At 39.9% G+C, this 19,006-nt stretch overlaps 1 protein-coding gene across 1 annotated transcript in view; it reads right to left on the bottom strand.

The window, feature by feature from the left end:
* LRP5 (LDL receptor related protein 5) overlaps positions 1-19,006 on the bottom strand; it is a 124,143-nt gene that overhangs the window by 52,903 nt on the left and 52,234 nt on the right. The window contains exons 6-7 of the mRNA XM_054634771.2: positions 5,062-5,458; positions 4,405-4,576 (exon numbers count right to left, since the gene is read on the bottom strand). Coding sequence (XP_054490746.1) covers positions 4,405-4,576; positions 5,062-5,458 — 569 coding nt within the window. The remainder of the gene's footprint in view (positions 1-4,404; positions 4,577-5,061; positions 5,459-19,006) is intronic.

Here is a 19,006-nt window from a genome sequence, read left to right as displayed (position 1 = left end):
CAAAACAAAAAAATTCCCATCCAGCTACAGCAGCATTCATGCTTGCTGGTTCCTCAAACTAAAGGCAGAGCAATACAGAGGCCTGACAGCTACTTCAGATTAATAAAAACACAGAGGTATATAATGCTAACAAACCACACAGACAATCCCCAACAAAAAAAACATACCCAACAGCCACACACGTGCACACATGTCACTCCTCCAACAGCAGAGCTTAATGCCAGTCAGAAGAGCAGTGCACTGCAAACAGAAAAACCAGAAGTGGCAGCATCCAAAGGAGCTGCAGGAATACAGAGCTGAACAGAGCTCTGTGAACTGCAGGGATGAGCACGAGGTTTGCCAGCCCAATTCTGACATGTGTAATTCAACATTAACACATTGTATGTCGTCAACATCATGTGCTGCAGATCACTTCACATATGTAGCACTTGCAGCTGGAAAGCATGTAATTTACCAATTTATCAGAAGTAAAAAATACAGGATGTAGTAAAAAGTATAGGAGATATATATCTCATTCATCTAAGGACCACAGCGTAATAGTTTTTCAATTTAAAACTTTGCCACAGTTTTAAATTGAAATTAATGTCTCTGAAAAGTTTCAAAAACCCCACTGAAATTAAGGCTCCCTCACCATTATAAATCAAAATAATTGTATTAATCCACCTGCCTATTCAGACTGATCTAAGATTGTAGCTCTCTTCTTTCAATTGAGGGGATTCTGCATTCCTTATTTCTAGATCTACTTAACTTTTCTGTTCTCATATATTAATAGAATTATGCAGTGTGGGAATTATTTACATTAATATAAGTATAAACTAGGTCTTCTGAAATGCATTTATATTTATAGAAAAACAATGCTTTGAGATTTTTACAGCTAATTAGCATGTGGCAATAAGTTTAAATTAGTTGTTCTCCCTGTAAGATTTGCCTGTTTCCGTAAACCGGTACAGAATATCTTCCAAGTAGTTTATTACACTGCATAGTTTTTTTTAAATCCTTTGCTGAAAAATGAATCAGTTATGAGAAAATGTTTCATGGATAAACTAAATACTGCATCTTTTAGGTCAAATAACTGGAAAATTAAGTGTAATATGTGAAGTATACTTGGACTTGTTTAGAAAAAGCAACTTTAAGTTAGTTTAATTATTATTTTTTCTCCCAGTACAACTGACTTCTACAAATCCCACTCCTATATTTAAGTTGCAAATTGTTCCAAATAGCCTTTTACATTATTTATGCAGAATGTGATCAACAACACACTAATTATAAAGCTTGTTTCCTGAAAACTCAAGGGCAGCCCACACAACTGCACCTGGGAAAGAAATTCCAGTGAGCTCCATGATCATCATCTAGTGCTGACTTACACTTAAAGCACCCTATAAACTTGTACAGCCTTAGTGTATGTGATATGTTATTGGGTATGTCATAGTTATGTGATTATGGATCTCCCACCAAAAAAAAGCAAACGAAGGACATTTGTCAACAGAGGGGAAAGGGAAGAGGGTAACGAGGGGAAGCTGCCAGAAGGGACAGTCTGCTGAATGCTTATTCCAAGAATATTGCACAAGCTCAACTAAAATGCATGCATAATGACAGGCAGCTGAAAATTTCATAATTGCTCATTATGCAACTATACCTTAGGCACTTTAAGCAAATACTGAAGAAATAATACATGGGAAAACCTGGCTTGCCTTAAATTTTTTAAAAGAAGAATTAGGAAACTATACACGTGGGCCTTTGCTTCTCTCTCTGCTGGAATCCTGTAATCCTTATTAATCTGCTGTTTGTTCCTGGAAAGTAACTTTTCTCTCTCAGTAAAATCCAAAGTTCAGTTGGATTAATCCATGCCCTTCACTTGTAGCTGAAGCTGTGTGGACGAACACATGATCTTGACAGACACCACTCAAAATTTGCTATCTATTTTCTATTTGCCATACTCTTTGTCAAATTAATTTAAAAAAATAAAACCTGGGAACAGTGTTACCACAGGGTGCCAAATTTGCAGCGAAAGCCCTGTAGGCTCCTGTCACACAAAATTTTGATAAGCCTTGCCAAGTGGTTTCTCCAGGATGCAAACTGCTTGCAAAGTGACTGGGCCCTTTGTGTGGCAGTTGAATGCTGCAGATGGGAAGGTTAGCAAAGGGCTTTGACAGGAAAGGGTAACTGCTGTTTTCACCCTGTGAGGTTCTCCATGCACAAATAAAACACAGTCTCCTGGTACTGGGTGATGCTTGGTGTACCCTCAACAGCTCTGCAGAGATTATTTTCTAACTGAGGGAGAGTGCACCCAAAAGTAATGTCACAGTGTGTTACCAGAACTGAACAAAACCACCCCTAAAACCAACCCACCCACCCAGGGACATTCACAGGGCATTTCAGACCTGAGATCCAGGAAAAACAGGACAGATGCCTCCAGCCTATCAAATTGCCAAGCTGTACAAAGTTCATTCACTGTTTAAGAACTCTACATTCAAACAGGCCTTCCCAGTGAGAGTAAGATGACTCCCTGCAGATCTAGAATACCAGAAGCCAGAGCAGAATGCCAAGCAGAGACACACACTAATATGCACAAGCTATATTCACTCTCTTGTTTTGCTCTATGTAGAAAGCAGTTGAAGGCATGCCATGTGATGAAAGCAATTCTCAATTACCATCTAACAGCAATTTGGGATCCCATCTTCAGCACGGACAAGGCAGCACCTTCTTTGCTTTCTGCAGTACAATGCAGATACAGAGTGCAACTTTCTGAACTGTGTAGGGGCAAAATATTGGGTTGAAGACTTCCTTCTTCAGGAGCACTCAGCATTAATCTGAACATCATTTAAGATGAAGCAAGAACTCGCTCCCTGAAGTGTAGCAAGAGTAAAGCACCCAAAACATCATAAGCTTTTTTTTTTCTTTTGCTACCTAATGAGCTACAAAATAGTTAGAGCTTACTATCTACCATCCCATTTATGCTGGTGTTAGGTGATAACAGAAACCAAATTTATCCAGTAACATGCTTCAAGTTAGTTTTAGGTATCTATTGGGAAAAAAGAGAAATCCCAATAACCAGCTGGGTCAACTACAGTATAAAATATAAATATGTATCCTTGACTTGAAGTCAGCTGATTTTTGTTTCTGACATGCTGTGGATGCAAGATACATATATACAGAACAAATCACTGTTTGCAGCAGCAAACAAGCCAGCTTAAACAGTAATCAGTGAAACCAATATAAAGTTTGAGCAGTAAATAAATTAAATAGTAGCAGTGGCTGCTACTAAAATGGCACGTTCTTGGCAACAAAACACAATCAAGGGAAAATGAGTTTTTGCTGAATGACTGCAGCAGCAAGCGAAACTGGAAATGCCCCACCTCAAATGACATACAGTGAGGTTTCATGTGTATTAGGGCCAGTAGAGTAGCATGAAAGAAAAACAGAGTGAATAAAAAGCCCTTACATTGGTTTCTCTGGTTTTCCTAGACTTTGATGTCAAACCAAACAGGATTGCTGCATTTGCTGCCTGACAGTGAAGTAAGACAGGCTGAACAGATTGCTTAACCCCATGAAACACAAGGCAGCCCCAGCTATGAAAGGTGGCATCTGGAGTGTTCCCTGTCCTGCAAGCTGAAAGGTAAGGGGAGACAGGATCTCTCTGGTAGTCATCAAACCCAGTATTAGCTACTGCCAAACAGTGAGTTAAATTTCTGGAGCTAGCAGACAGTCTAGTTTCCTCTCTTCCTGTTGGAAAAATCTTTAGAAAGCAGTCATTCCTCAAAGTCTATTTATCTAAATTGTTTATCAAAAAATGGTGCATATGCTACTACCCCAAACAACATTAAAACTCAGTTGATTTCACAGGTTATGACCAAGGTAGAAATTGCCCTCCTCAAATTCAGGCACAGACTGCCTATATTGTTTTCAAAGCAGTAGGTACATTAAAATTTACCTCTTGTCCACAAATCTGGACATCACATAATCATTAAAATCCTGAAATATGGCTTTCCAGGGCCTCCATACCCACTGGCTCCTGTACACAAACCTTGCACTGTCTTTTGCATCCAGCAATTTTAGATAGCAGTTCCAAGCACCATAGACAAGCCAAAACATCTTTTAAACAAATTTTACCTGAGTGTCTCAATTTGTTGCAAAAGCCTCAGGTAAAACCTGAGATTTCAAGCAATTAAATTACACTTGGAGCAATGTAGGCATAACAAACATACCATTTCTTGCAGAAATTTTCTCAACCACATGAATGTACTTCCTTTCTTCTCAAATATGTGTTGTCATGCTAAGTACAATTTTAATATTAATGAAACAGCAGACTCCTCCAAAAATGGGTAAATGTACCCAAGACAAAGCTGCGTATGAGAACTGCACTTGTTTTCTACAAATGCACCCAAGTATGGCTCTGTTACTCACCTCAATTTTATCTGTTTTTGCATCTCCCCAATAAAGCTTGTTTTTCTCAAGGTCCAGTGCCAAGCCATTAGGCCACCCAAGAGAAGTATTCACCAGAACTCGCCTTTCTGAGCCATCCAAATAAGCACATTCTATCTTTGGACTTTCACCCCAGTCTGTCCAATACATGTAGCTGTAAATAAATTAAAAAAAAAAAAGAAAAAAAAGGAAACAATTAATGCGTGCAACAGCAAGACAAGAGTTAAGGTCTGTGTCGCTTTTGAAAGAATTTGCTTTTTGCTTCCCCAGCAGCAGCAGACAATCCAGCTTAAACAGTAATCAGTGAAGACAATCTAAAGTTTGAGCAGTAAATAAATTAAACTACTGAGACTATGCAGTGGCCCAATTCCTTCATAGTTAGGATATCACTGAAGGTGCAGAGAACAGAAAATTCAACCAAACATCCAATGTATAGGTTCATTGAGGAACACTATATTTAGAAGCCACCTTTTAAGTACACAGTTATTAAAGGGATGAATCAAGGGAAAACCAGTCATTTCCTGAATATCTGACAAGCGGCACAGTCATCATCCTGCAATCTGCACGTTTTCACTTTCAGGAGACTGTGAGCTGGATCCCAAGACCAACCACAGGGCTCTCACTAAACACCAGACTTACCCCATTACAGGATTGAGCACTATGGCTCGAGGCTCATCCAGGTTTTCTGAGATAAGAATCTTCCTGGATGTCCCATTCAGCCGCGTCACCTCGATGCGGTCTGTGCCAGTATCAGTCCAGTACAGGTTCCTGGCCACCCAGTCCACAGCAATCCCATCTGGATGGTTGATCTCCGTGGTCACCAGAGTCTGGGCTCCAGTGCCATCGAGGTAGGCCCGACGAATTGCCCGGACATCATCATCAGTCCAGTAGATGTAGCCTTCCACAGGGTCATAGTCAATGGCAATTGCATGTCTGATGTTGTCTATCTGCAGAATAATGTCCGTGAAATCCGGCATGTCCAGGGAAATCCTCCTCAAGTCAGTTCTTCTGGCGAGCAGCAAGACTTCCTCAGCACCTGAGGAGAAAAGCATTCATGGCATCATTTGCATAGCTACTGATGTGAAGATTTCACTGGAGCACAGCAGGCTCTGAACTGCTACTGTCGCTGCAACAAGAAGAGATTTCCTTAAATAAGGACATCAAGCTTTCATGAAAATATAGACTTGCTTGTATTTTACATGGCAATTTCTCCCAGCCTTCTAAACTAATACAGACCATAGCAATCTGTCTCTAGAATCTAAAAAAAATAGAATTTGGTGGCTGCAGGTCCAAATATTTCATCACATTATAGAGACTTGCTCAGCCAAATGTCTCACTAGCTCTATCAGTGCACTAGACAAGTTTTCACACATGCCCTACACAGTAAATGACAGGGGCTAACAGAAGACTGGAGTATTTTGTAAACAAATTCCATTAATGATTTACTCCAGACAGTCCAACAAGAAAACAAGTCACAACCACAGCAAGTATTTATCATTTGGCCACAGATGACGCAAAACAATTCTAAGGCAATAGGGTTGTTGCTCTTTTCTCTCCCCCATTCTTTCTCCCCACTGAAAAGTTCTCCTGCTTGTGGAAAGGGTGCCAAACAACAACTTGGAGTACATTTCAAGGACAAATGGCATCTTCTTTTATTATAATAAAAGAAGTGGCAGCTTCTTTTATTAATGCAAAAAAGGAGACAGACAGCAAATGTGCAGTTGCTTAATAAAGTTTCCCCACATACACCCATGCATGCTTCAGTACAAAAAGAGAAGTATGTGAGGTTTTTCCTGCTTTGTTAGCAAGTTTATGCTGGGTATTTTGAAAACTGACATGGAAATTTTATTGTTTAGCAATACTCCAAAACTGGAAACCTAAATAAAAATCATTTGTTGTATTTCATCCAGACCAGCAAACACCACTAGGAGGTGGCAATTTCCAGTTTCCCCCAACAGCTGAGGTTGAATGAAAATGGCCATCATGGGGACAATATCTAAGAATAAAAGAAATTCAAATGCTCATGAGAACATTCTTCTGAAATACTTCACACCTAGACATGCTTATGTAGTTCTGAAGACACAGAAGTTGAATCTAACGTACAACACAACCAAATTTACATTCACTATGGGTGCTGGATTTGAGTTTGGAAATCAGAGTTTAGCCTCCACATATCATCTCAGAAGCTCTGAAAAGAAATAGTGCTCAGGGCACAAGTGTATAATGACAGAAAGGATCTAAAAGAGCAGTATTTTAATATCATTTAAGCACCTCAAACTACCTCAAGCCATCATAACTCTTGGATGAAGCAGTGCTGCTCTCCTCCTTGGCACGGGCTGCTTGTTCTCACTTCTGTATCACCCAGTCTCACATGCAAGCACAGCATGGCCTTGTACCATGGCTGTGTGCTGCAAACCACGCCAAAGAGCTGGTCCAAACAAAAACTAACTCAGTAGAAATGAAGCCATCAGCCCGAGTTAACAACCAGACCTGCAGAGCTCCACAAACACCTGTGCTGGCACAGTGAGGGGCTCCAGCAAGAATGCTTCTCCCAGTCAGCATCAGCTGACAGGGTCTGGTAAGGACAGCATCACTTTGAGGGAAGGCTTAGGCAGAAGAGAGAAACAACAACTCAAAGCTGAAAAACCCCCTGGAGAAAAGGGAGGAATGAAAGCCCATGCATTCATGACAGCAAAGCAAGAGAAACACAGCAACCACAGCAGAACCAAATACCTCATGCAACAAAGTTTTATGTCTAGCTTCTAGACTTCTGAAATATTTCATTATGGGAGTCAAAAAAAACCAAACTGTTTAGTGCAAGTTAAGTAAAAATTCATGCCTCAGAACTCAACATGAAAAGGGTGATGTATCTAAGTGTTGTACAGACACAGGTCATCTAAGTGTTCTACAGACACAGAAGGGTTTTCAATTATACATTTAAAAAACAGTTGAGATGTTGGAGTTGCTCTTTATTTAAGAGAACACCTGGAACATATGGCCCTCTGTCTCGGGGAGGATGATGAGCGAGTCAAGAATTTCTGGGTTAGGATTAAAGAGCAGAGCAGGCAGGGTGACGCTGCTGGGGGTGTTTGTTACAGGACACCAGATCAGGGGGAGCAAGTGGATGAAGTCTTTTACAGACAACTGGCAGGAGCCTCACAGTCACACACCCTGGTTCTTATGGGTTAGGGTTAGGGTTAGGGAATGGCTCCAGCCATTCCCATCTCTGCTGAGTGAGCTGAGCACACACAGAGCACGAGGCTCCTGCAGAGCACTGATGTCAACTTTCCAACACAGGTGGTGGAGAGGCCAGTGAGGAAAGATGTGCTGCTGGACCTTGTACTAACTAACAACAAAGAACTGGCTGGGATGTGAATGTGGGGGGCAGCCTTGGCGGCAGTGACCATGACATGGTGCAGCACAGGATCTTGCAAAGAAACGGGGTCCTGAGTAAGGTCCCAAAGAGATAACTGATCTCTTCAGGCATCTCCTTGAAACAATCTCGTGGGAACATGCCCTAGAGGGAAGAGGGGTCCAAGAGAGGTGGCTAATACTCAAGGAACAGCATGGCAGCTGTTCATACACTCAAGTTTATATTCACCTTAACCTCTGAATTTCTACTATATCAATGTGTCTGCAATCATAACCTTAATACTGAAGTTACAAGTACTGTGAAGCAGAGGACCATCAAATACATGCCTAGCAAGTGATAACACAGCAATTACCAATATTACATGTATTTCTAGGATAACCAACATTACAAGCCTCATTGCATGGGAACAAACAGATAAGAATCAAATGCATATGTTTTGCCTCTTCACACAAGGGATTGCAGGGTCACCTTGGTTCACTGTAAACAAGTTCAGAGGAAGCAACCATCAGTCTAAGGCACAGATTGTGTCTAGAAATGCTGACTAGACAACAGGCTGAAAGACACAGTTAACACCCCCTAAAACTCACAAGTGGTACCAAAACAGCCTTCACTTCCTCACAGCAGCAATAATTAGACTCAGATTTATCTCCAGCTCTGTGATAGGTTCACCTCTGCAAAAGACCATGTACTTATTTGCACTCAAAGTATTATTTTGACCAGGAACAGGACAGCCCAGCCACCTTGAATCAACTACATGACTAGAATCTTCTTGCAAATCAAGAGAAACAATTTGTTTCGGACATGTCCAGCTGCTGTGACTTTCTCTCCAAGCAAACACTACTGCAGATACAGTCCCAACCTCAGTTCTGTCCCATGGACATATACGGCTAAAAATAAACAGGAAGAAGAAAACTTCTCCGTACTGATCTAGCGAACAAAAAGAAAATCTTCAGCTGACAACCGAGACATTTTGTTGGTAGTTGAATGAGATATCTCTTGGTAATTTCTTCTATTTGCTAACATACCTTTAACTGAGGCTTGTGGGGGAAAAGAAATAATAAGGGGAATGAACTACCTGGTTAACTCTGTAGGGATGCGTAAAATGAAGTGAAATATTACACAAAAAGACTCTTGACAGACATGCACCTACATCCTTGAACAATAAAATACACAAGAACAGAGAAAATGTTACCACAGCATGTATCACGAAGTTACACCCCCACTTGAAAGCCTGTAATAGATTGTTATCAGAGGTAATTTTTGATAGGTGCAAAAAATCCTGTCTTTTATTACAACACAGTTTAAAATTACAGTTGGTTATAACTGTATTTGACTCCATTAACAAATTTCTGCTAGAGAGAAAGAGTTGGCAGCAGGCTCTGAGCACAACACCAAGAGGTGAGAACTTGACACTGGTTCTCTCTAAAAACCTGGACAAACACGCTTGTCTGGCTCATTAGTTTTATCTGTATCATGGAGGTATTTTGATTATTGATGTTGGTAGGAATGTTTTCAAGGCTGCAGAAGTGTTGTGCTGTGACTTGCCCAGTGTTATCCCAGATACCCTAGAATCTGCTTAACACATTACAGCCAGCTATTTACCTAGTGCTAAAGTGCTGTAACATACATTTAATTAACTTCATCTTCAAAACCTCTCTCACTGCAGTCACTTCTCTAACCACACGATCAAGAGATTCCCAACAGAACTGCTAACTGTTACAACATGATCATTTATAACACCACAGAATGAACAAAAGCCTTTTTGGAGGGGGAAATGCAAATTATTCCAACATCACAATTGCAGCAACCAAACACTTCAGCAGAAGTTTATGAGAAGTTCTCTATGCAAACCATAAAGAGAAAACCAGGAGGAACTAGATCAATCTAAATCTTCCATTCAGAAAACATTTTAAAATACCCATACTCGAATTGTTTTACTTTTTCAACTGGTTTAAATTTTGAACTGCTTATTTTTCTCTATTCAGCTCAAGCTTTCTGCAGACCTTCAAGAGAAATGTTTAGCAGATCTAACTACCATAAGAGCTGATGAGCTGTTCTGGTTGACATACAATCACAGAAAGGTTTGGGTTGGAAGGGACCTTGAAGATCATCTACCTCCAACCCCTCTGTCAGAGGCAGGGATGCCACCCACTAGGATCAGGTTGCTCAGAATCCCACCCAACCTGGCCTTGAACTCTTCCAGGGATGGGGCATCAGAACAACATCTGAGTTTACAAAAAAAACCCCAAAAAACAAATAAGAAGACTCTAAACTCTATTTGCAATTAATAAACCCTACAGAAACAGGTTAGGAGACATTATTTTTTGGCACTTACACAAGGTGCTTTCCTCCCATACACAGAAATCTGTATTTTGAATATCTATGCTAGGATATCACTCTTGCTTTGATTTAGTTGGTTTGTGCTCTTGTTATTAAAAATTCATGCTTCACTGCTGGAAATGGCAACTGTATTCTATTTGCAAAACTAACTGCAATCAGAGCTGACAGCAGCAAAACAGGCCATCTCACCAGCTTGACAAGACCCTTTTTTATTCTTCCCTTGGCCCACTTCACGTTTGACAAGTAACAAGACATCTATAACACAGTAACAAATGCTCCAATTTATTCACCCAACCTAAACATGTGGACTGCAGTGGCTGCCTCTGTTAATCTTTGCCAGAAAAGGCCACGCTATTCCTTTCCCATTTGTCTGTCTGCTAATTAGGCTAGAACAATGACCTATTGTAGGACTCATCCCCCAGTTTTATGTATATGCATGAGCATGCACCTGCATGTACAGACTCAGTCTCATTACAAACAACTCTGGAAATCTCTAGACTTGTGGGGAGAAAAATCAGATACACTCTAAAAACAGGAAAGGTTTTAGCTCTGCTCCAAAGAACAAAATGCTAAGTGCTTTCTGAAAAGAGTGTGTTAGAAGTACTTTGACTGCAGGCAACTCCCTTACAAGCTGATTGAGCACAGCTACCTCAGCACTCTTGAAAAACAAAATAGATTTATCAAAACAGCAAGGGATTTTGTTGGTTGCTGCAATACAGTGAACTATCTAGCAAACTTCCAGTGTATGGCAAAAGGGGGCCAGAGTATGGTTTTGGGAGAAAACATGGAGCATATGAATACTGGTAACACTGCCATGATGTTTAATAATCTTTTCAATATTCAAAACAACTACGACACCTTGCACAAGGGTTTAACACTAGCCACTCTTCACACCAAAAGAAAAATGATGTAATGAAACTGACTGGATATAAATCAACAAAACTCTGTAAAATCCCCTTCTTGCTCCTCAACCTCCTCAGAAAACAGTAATATTTAAGGAGTTGAAAGAAACTTTAGCAATACCTAGAAATAAATGGAAAATCTTTTTATACCTTCTCCGTGGTTACCTTACTAGAGCCAGTTGCAACATGAACAGCACTGTGCATTCCAGTCCAGGCTTTTATTTATCTTTCATTCTGAGAGGAAGACAGGACTGCTTCTTCTTACTGTGTGACAGGGGTGGGCTGGGAAAGGCTGCCCAGGTCCTCTCCAACTGGACATTGCACATGCAATTTAAAACCAAGGACTGCATGCAGTGGGAGTGTGCAACCAGCAAAATAGAAACAGGAAAGGTTTCTTTGAAAGAATGTTTTGAGTGGCCACATTCAGACAGGACTTGATTTAATTGAAAGGTAAGTAAGCATAAGGAAAACTAACAATTGTGACAAAGAACGGAAATACCAGAGCACTTACGTAACTCATAAATTACATCATTTCTGTCTGCATGGTACAGGGAAAAGCTATTGTCTCCTGTTTCTTCCACTATCATAGCAGCAGACTTCTAACTTTGCCTGAACCAGGAAAAACACCTACAAATCAGAGTTTTGACACATTCACACAGCCACCAAAATGAAATCCCACAAATGGAATATTAGTTAAACTGCACAGCTGATAAGATCATTAGCACAAAGCAGCTGACTAGGACAAAAGTAATGTTCCTTCCAGGAAAAGCTGTTGCAAGACAGAAATCACAGTTACCCTGTTCTAGTTTAGAATGGAGTTTCTGTGACACACATTCAGTTTTACATGCCCAGTACTATACTTGTGAGCACAAAGGTTTGAGAAGTTACTGACAGAGGAGTAGACAACTCTTAGGAAGATTTACTCAAAACAGCATTAATATAAGTCATAAATGCATTGGTATTAGCCCCAGAATCAAAGGTCAGCACAGCCATCTGGCTACTGCTGTACCAAGCAAAGAAGCTGCCATTACACTCAGCTTTCATCCAAAGAACTCAAAGCACTTAAACAACTAAGTCTTACTCTGCCCTGGGGTCTGTATATTCTCTGTGTGCTTTAAAAATAGAGAAGAGAAAGTTGGAAATGTTAAGTGGTAAATCTGTTACCTTATGGATATCACACTCCCAGCTTCTACTCTTTATTAACAAAAGAAAAATTAACATCCCTGGGCACAGAGTTCTTAATAACAGCTCACTGCAAGCCATAGGAAGAAGGACGGGCCAAGAAAAAGTCTGCCAAAAATCCCTACTGCTAGAAAAAGGGTAGGCTCTGGATTGTGGTGTTTCCTCACAAAGCAAGGTTTTAAAGTTTATGTGTACCTGCTCTCTGCTGGAGATACACAATTCCACTGGCTCAGAGCAGGGAATCACTGACTTTGGAACTGACATCCATTTTACCACCTAGTTTCTGTTGAACAGAGCTTTGGCAGAAACACCTCAAATGCACAGAGACAAGAATCAAAAATTCATTACAACCCAACAATATACATAATTAATATATTTTAAAAATGAACAAAAATACAGTAGGTTTTCTACAATCCCACTTCTATTGACTTCTAATTGCAGATGTTTCCCGTTCAGCAAGAGACTTTGAACAGATTGTCTTTGCACTGTTGTCATCCTTTACACAAACAGAAATAAATATTTACACCCCACGAGCCCTCTCTGAGACTGAAAACTGTGCAATGCTTTGAAATTTAAACATTATTTACTATGTGCCAAGGCTGATGGAGGCCCAGAAAATTCAATTCTAAACTGACACAATCAAGGAAAAAGCAAAACAGCAAAACAAAACAGACAAAAAAGATACAAACAGCTGCAAATTAGGGTTTGCAAATCTAGGGAGAGTCTCAATCTCACATTGATGCAGTAAAACAGAGACAGCCACCCAGTGCTGGAAGAAGCAGTCAAGCCACAGCAGCTTAGGCAGTTATCACTGGGTCTTGGTGACTTTGCCTGTGTATGTTCCCAGCACAAAGAGAATGCAAGATAACAAAGTTTACATATAAACCCTTTCAGTGCAGACCCAGGGTGTGGTTCTTTTGCAGCATAAAACCAGATTCAATCCAGAGACTCAACAGAGCTGAAAAGGGAGAGCTTCGCTATTTCCTTTATAGGCACACACCAAAAAGAAAAAAAAAATCAAAAAAAACAAAACCAAAACAAAAAATCCCCTAACCACAAAAATAAGCTCTAACTAGACAGTGTTTCAGAGTCCTGGAGAGTAGTCATCAATTTGAAACATGCACCAGCAAAGCTTGAAAAGAAAGTTTCATTCACCATAGCCCAGGAAAACCACCAACAACAGAACTAGAAGATGATGTGGCAGACCTTCAAGAATGCTCCTCACTCTCTCCAGGTTTGTTCCTTATGACATGTTTCTAATGGCCTTTATCCAGTGAAATTATAAAAAAGGCCATTTCCATATGAGGCTATTTCATTTTGTCGCTACACAAAGTGGTCCCCATTCAGAAACATAAAAGTTGCTATGAATAGAAAAGAACGTAATCTTTTCATATAAATCAAATAAATTCATCAACATAACACACTAAATAAAGCAAGGGGAGGGAAAACAGACTCAAAACAAAGATCTACACATGAATGAAAGGGAAAAATCTCACTCACTAAATGGAGTGGAATGAGAAGAGGTAGATTTCCCTCTATATTTCCCAAACTCTCAGGAACCCATTACTGAACAGTTTTTAATTACAAACTTGCAATTTCAACAATTCCTGGATAAGCACAGGAATTACAATACACCTTTGGGAGCGCAATAGGGAGAGAAGGAGTGAAGAAAAAGTCATCCATCTTCTGGATAATGTTTCCCTACAGTAGTCAAACACCAGGCACAGGGCAGAAGACACCTAAGAAATCAAAGCACCTTCAACCAAAAGCCAATGGTTTTCCACAGCTGCATTTCAATCACAGAGTTGTCAACAGGGAGAGACAGATAACCAGTCTAGGCAATAAGGTAAAATACAGTTTTCTTTTTGCCTTTGTATCTCATGACAAAAAAATTAGGACATGAGTGCTGCTTCCCAATACAGCTCCAAACCAATGATAGAATGCAATCAAAATTTATCTACTGATACAGAGGTTTCTCTTCCAGCATCTTTTAAGTGCTAGAATACTCCAGACAGTTACTCACACAATGTCAGCAGGAGTTTTATCAGGTATTTGAAAGAACTGATTCTACAGCAGTTATCCTAAATACCTCCCCGACCCTTCTCTTTCTTAAAAAAGGCTGTTTCTCTCAAATTAATGGTAGATCTACTTCATCAGAAAGTCTGAATTAATCCATAGTGTTCCTCTTATTAATCAAGAAGACATGCTGGCAAAGAAACCTTCTCTGGTGGTTAAATGGCATGAAGTAAGTACTTCATCATGAAGGTATTTGTCTGCCAGCTTGTCTTGCTTGGAGGCTTAGTTGCTGTAATAAATTCCTGATTGCTCACCAAGGAACCGCAGACAAAACTTTTAAAACATATGATGTGCACCAGAAATGCACAGGAGATGAGAAGAAAGTGCCTTAGCATTTCTTCCTTCAATATTCTTCTGTCTCCTGCATATTAAAAAACCACTGTACATATTATGCAGTATTAGCCAGCAGGTTCCAAAAACAGTTTTCTATTTCACAACGTGCAGAATGGCAAAGAGAAATAAGACACTGGGAATGGCAGCCAACCCTGATCAACTGCCTCAACAACAGGATCCAGGATAGAAAAGGGTAGCTGACTTCAAACACCTGAAGCAAGTATTTTCTTTTCCAGTTATCAAACTGGAAAAGAAAATACTGTGGGGGCCTTTTTGATTTGACTCACATTATGCTTAAAGCTCAATATACAGCAGCAGTTCTCATGCTGGCTTTAAGGAATGCTCATGCTGATGCATAGCAAGAGTTTAATTTCCACATCTCAAGCAGTGCAAACCCCTTTTTCTATAAGGGTAGATTTGCTGTGGTAAAGAAGCCACTAAGATAATTGTGAATTCAGGTACCTGTCTCACTGTGAAACCTGCCAACTACCTCAGCATTAAGGCAAGCCACTAGCAAGAACTGATGCAATTGTGGGTATTTATCCCTAATATATTTTTTGTACAGCCTTTAGGAAAGGCCCCTTAAAGGAGCAATTCATTACCAAGCATTGGTAGTATCAGCTCACAAATCTGTGCCCCAGCACATGGACATTCACTTTTTCTGAGTTCAGTAATAACATCAGTGTGAACAGAAGCTGAAGTACCATTTGGATATGGTTGCTTTTGCAGCCAAATTCTTTGTCTTCAGCTATGGCAGAGGATCATTTATGCTTTTATAGCCCTTCCTGGAGACAGTTTTGCTTGGTCTACTTAGAATCACAGAATATCTCAAGTTGTATTACTTAACTATTGAGTCCAACTCCTTGCTCTCTGCAGGACCACCTAAAATTAAACCCTGTGATCAAGAACATCATCCAGACATGCCCTGGCTTAGATCTATACTGAGCCAATGCCCAGTGTACTAAAGGAACATACTTTACTTTGCATTGCCCTTTCTTCCAGGCATCGCCTCTTTGTGCAAAATTCTTTGTGCAAATACCAAAAGCATTCCTCCAAAACTGTGGCAAACTTGGATGTTGCATTTGTCATTTACTCTTTGCATGGCATGCAGATACATCTACACCTCAACCCTCCTTATGCCTTCTTACCAAGAGGCCTCTCACATTGCTTTCAAACACAAGAAAGGCAACAGAATTGTGACCTTTCCCAACACAAATGGAAAAGCAATAAATCAGAGTAAAATTAAATCTCCAAGAAAGAGATTCCAGTGTCACAGAAAGGCTTGACTTGTTTTGGTTTGTGTTTTTATGTGGAAGCAAGTAAAAAAGGATTCCTCTTAATAGAGATTTAAATTTGGTTAGAGAGGAATTTAAATATGTAAAATGGATCAAGAATTAATGATATTCAGGCCATGTGAAATTGCTGCAATGAATTTGGATAATGAGTAAAGTAAAATCCTGTAGCATTTACTGAAGTATTTTATCTATATACTGCAGCAAGCATTACATATTTAATGAGAAATAAAACAAAATCCTGAAAAATATTTTTTTTAAAACTAGGGGTCCAGAAGCTTCCAGAAGCTGCATGAATCTGGACTAATTCTGACATTGTGTAGCTCTGAGTGTCCTTGATGAAGTTAAAAAAATAGAATAAAAAAGAACATTAGCTGAAGTCCCAGTTTATCCTACCTATACAGCTTCATAGCCAGAGAGCCAAGCTAGTAAAGACTTTTGAGAGTGAGGTGTGGAATATTGAAAATATTTTGCAGGTATCAGCCCTGGATAATAGGTTTTAAAATGCTATCCAACTACTTCTAGTTCACATACTTTGACTAACTTGGTACTATGATATCAGAAAATTATGAGCAATGAGAATAAGAACCTTTGGGAATGCAACTCTGACAGGCAGAGGAAATTCAGGAAGTCAAGTGACTGCTTACAGGAAATATATCCACTTAGAAAAAAGATGAGGGTTTTGGCATTCCTTTAGAAGGCCTGCAGTGATAGCTGTATGCCAGTGATACTGAACACAGCAGAAAGAAATTATATATTTTCCAGAAACATAAGAGAAACATGCTGCTGAATGCTGTTTACAAAAACCAGCTCAGTCTTGGAAGGATGCAGACACATAGCTGCTGTACAGGAGACTGGGATCAGGGTTTAATCACAGCTGGCAAGATACACAAAAAACATCTGAACTTCCCTGAATGTGACTGACCTGAACCACATGGTCAAGCCACAGAAGGAAGGAAAAAGCAGAGGGAAAAAATCCAATATCCTGAGACTGCAGCTTTGCCCAGCAAAGGAAAACAAACCTGCTCCACAAAGGCAGAATAGGGTGCAAAGATCCAGCTCCATTTTATCTGGAAGCATTCACTTCAAGTGGTACAAGTTACACCAAAGGTGCACCAGAGCTGGAGTGATAAACAGATAAATTCATGTCATTCCCTGTGCACAATGAGAAGCATGAGGAAAGTCTATCTGCTCAAAAGAGGTGGCAGGTATCACCTGAAGTATCTTCCAGGTAAAAATGGAGCAAATAATTTAGTGCTGGAGACAAGACAGCCATCAATACATCTGTCTTTCTCACAACACTACAAACTACCACTGACCCACAGAACTCACTAAATCCTAGGAAGGGAACCCCAGGAGAGGAGAAAGAACAGCTTATTGAAAGGAGACATTGCACGCAAACAGAAGACTCATCAATCAAAATAATTCTGTTCATAAAGAAAATAAATGTGATCCTTAAGCAATGAAAGCAAGAAAAAATTCAGGATGGTCCTAAATCAGCAAAATTACTAAAAGAAGGTCCCCAGGCTTGTGAAACTTCCCGTCTTTTGCTCTGCTTTTAACTGGCCTATTTGCTGGTAGAATTACACAACCCTTCTAAATGCCTGCAACCAAATTTTGGTTCCTTTCTCAAATATTCAGGCAACTGCTCAAGTTAGCTTAGGAAAGGCTTTCAAACAAATTAACAAAACAAACAAACAACCAAACAAAACACAGATCAAGACATATACCTAGTCTGAGAACTGAAGCTCCATTTGGAGACATGAAATTTCACTAGTCTGTTATTCTTGGAAGTTACAAGGTGTTACCAGCTCCTACTGACTAGGCCACTCTCCACAAGCACAACCAGAACCATCAGACTCTGACAGCCTTTACAAACTGTGACTTCATTACCTTCTATGCCAGCAAGATTAGGTTCAGACACCCATCAAAAACCATGTATTTGACACATCCAACAAGACCATGGTGGTCCAACACAACCTCCTAAGTAATTTCAAAGACCAGAGCTTGAATGTTCACTTTGCTAGGAGTATGTGGTCAGGAGCATCTGATTTACTTTCCAAAGTTATAACTCCCTTGTTTGTTGATATGGGAACTCCAAGGTAGTGCAGAACATTTTCAAGCCAACAGAGGAAAACAGACCTAGCACCACAGGTCTGCAAAACAATAAATTTACCTATTTACCTCCACAAAAGACATACACGTTCCCAGAGGAGAATGTACACTCAATGCCAGTTGCTATGTATCTATCATCCATTATTAGTGATGGATATTTACTGTAAAGGCAATTTTTAAAAATTTATTCAGAGCAACTCTTTAGAACCAGAGAGAAAGCAAGAACGAACACCAAAAGTATAAAACAACAGGAAAATGAACTATATTTCAACACAGGCACAATACTTAAGGTCCCAGCATATCAATGATTAGTTTAGTCAAAGCATAAAAATCCAGTTTCAGAGTTGCATTATATACAGATGTAACTCAACAAGACAAATACTGGCACAGCCTGTCCTTGAATTCATACTTTTTGTTAATTACCTAGGCCCTTTACCATTTGTAAAGAGCTACAGAGTGCTCTCATCTGAACATTACCAATGTACGTTTACTTCAATATTCAAGAGAGCTAAAATCACCTAAGAACCCCAGGGCTTTTCTGCTCAAGAATTCTTTCTGACAGATATATACAGAAATAACATTCTATAGTTACATTTGCACCAGTAAACTCCTCATGTGGACAGGGATTTTGAGAACAGAACGCTTTTCCCTTCTGCAGATAAACCCCCAGCAGCTTTTGTGAGATCCACTTAGCAGCCTGAAATCAAAGCAGCTCATATGCCCAAGTGACTCTGCACTTTTGCACCTCTGCCCAAGCCAAGAGGAACAAAGTGAAGATGTGGTCAACACCCGTGGGTCTGCAGCTCCTGCTACAACACCACTACAAAGGGCTCGTGTGGAGAACAAAAAGTCAGCTCCTTGCAACCAAGGAGTTAATTAGCAAGATGGGAAAGAGAAGCACATGGATGTTGGCATAAGGCAGACAGGGCAACAAAAGATGTGGAGCTTGGGAAAGAAATAATCCATAAAAC

Source organism: Agelaius phoeniceus, chromosome 6 (genome assembly GCF_051311805.1).
Source record: "Agelaius phoeniceus isolate bAgePho1 chromosome 6, bAgePho1.hap1, whole genome shotgun sequence".
Lineage (NCBI taxonomy): Eukaryota > Metazoa > Chordata > Aves > Passeriformes > Icteridae > Agelaius > Agelaius phoeniceus.
This window is presented reverse-complemented; position numbering and strand designations above follow the sequence as displayed.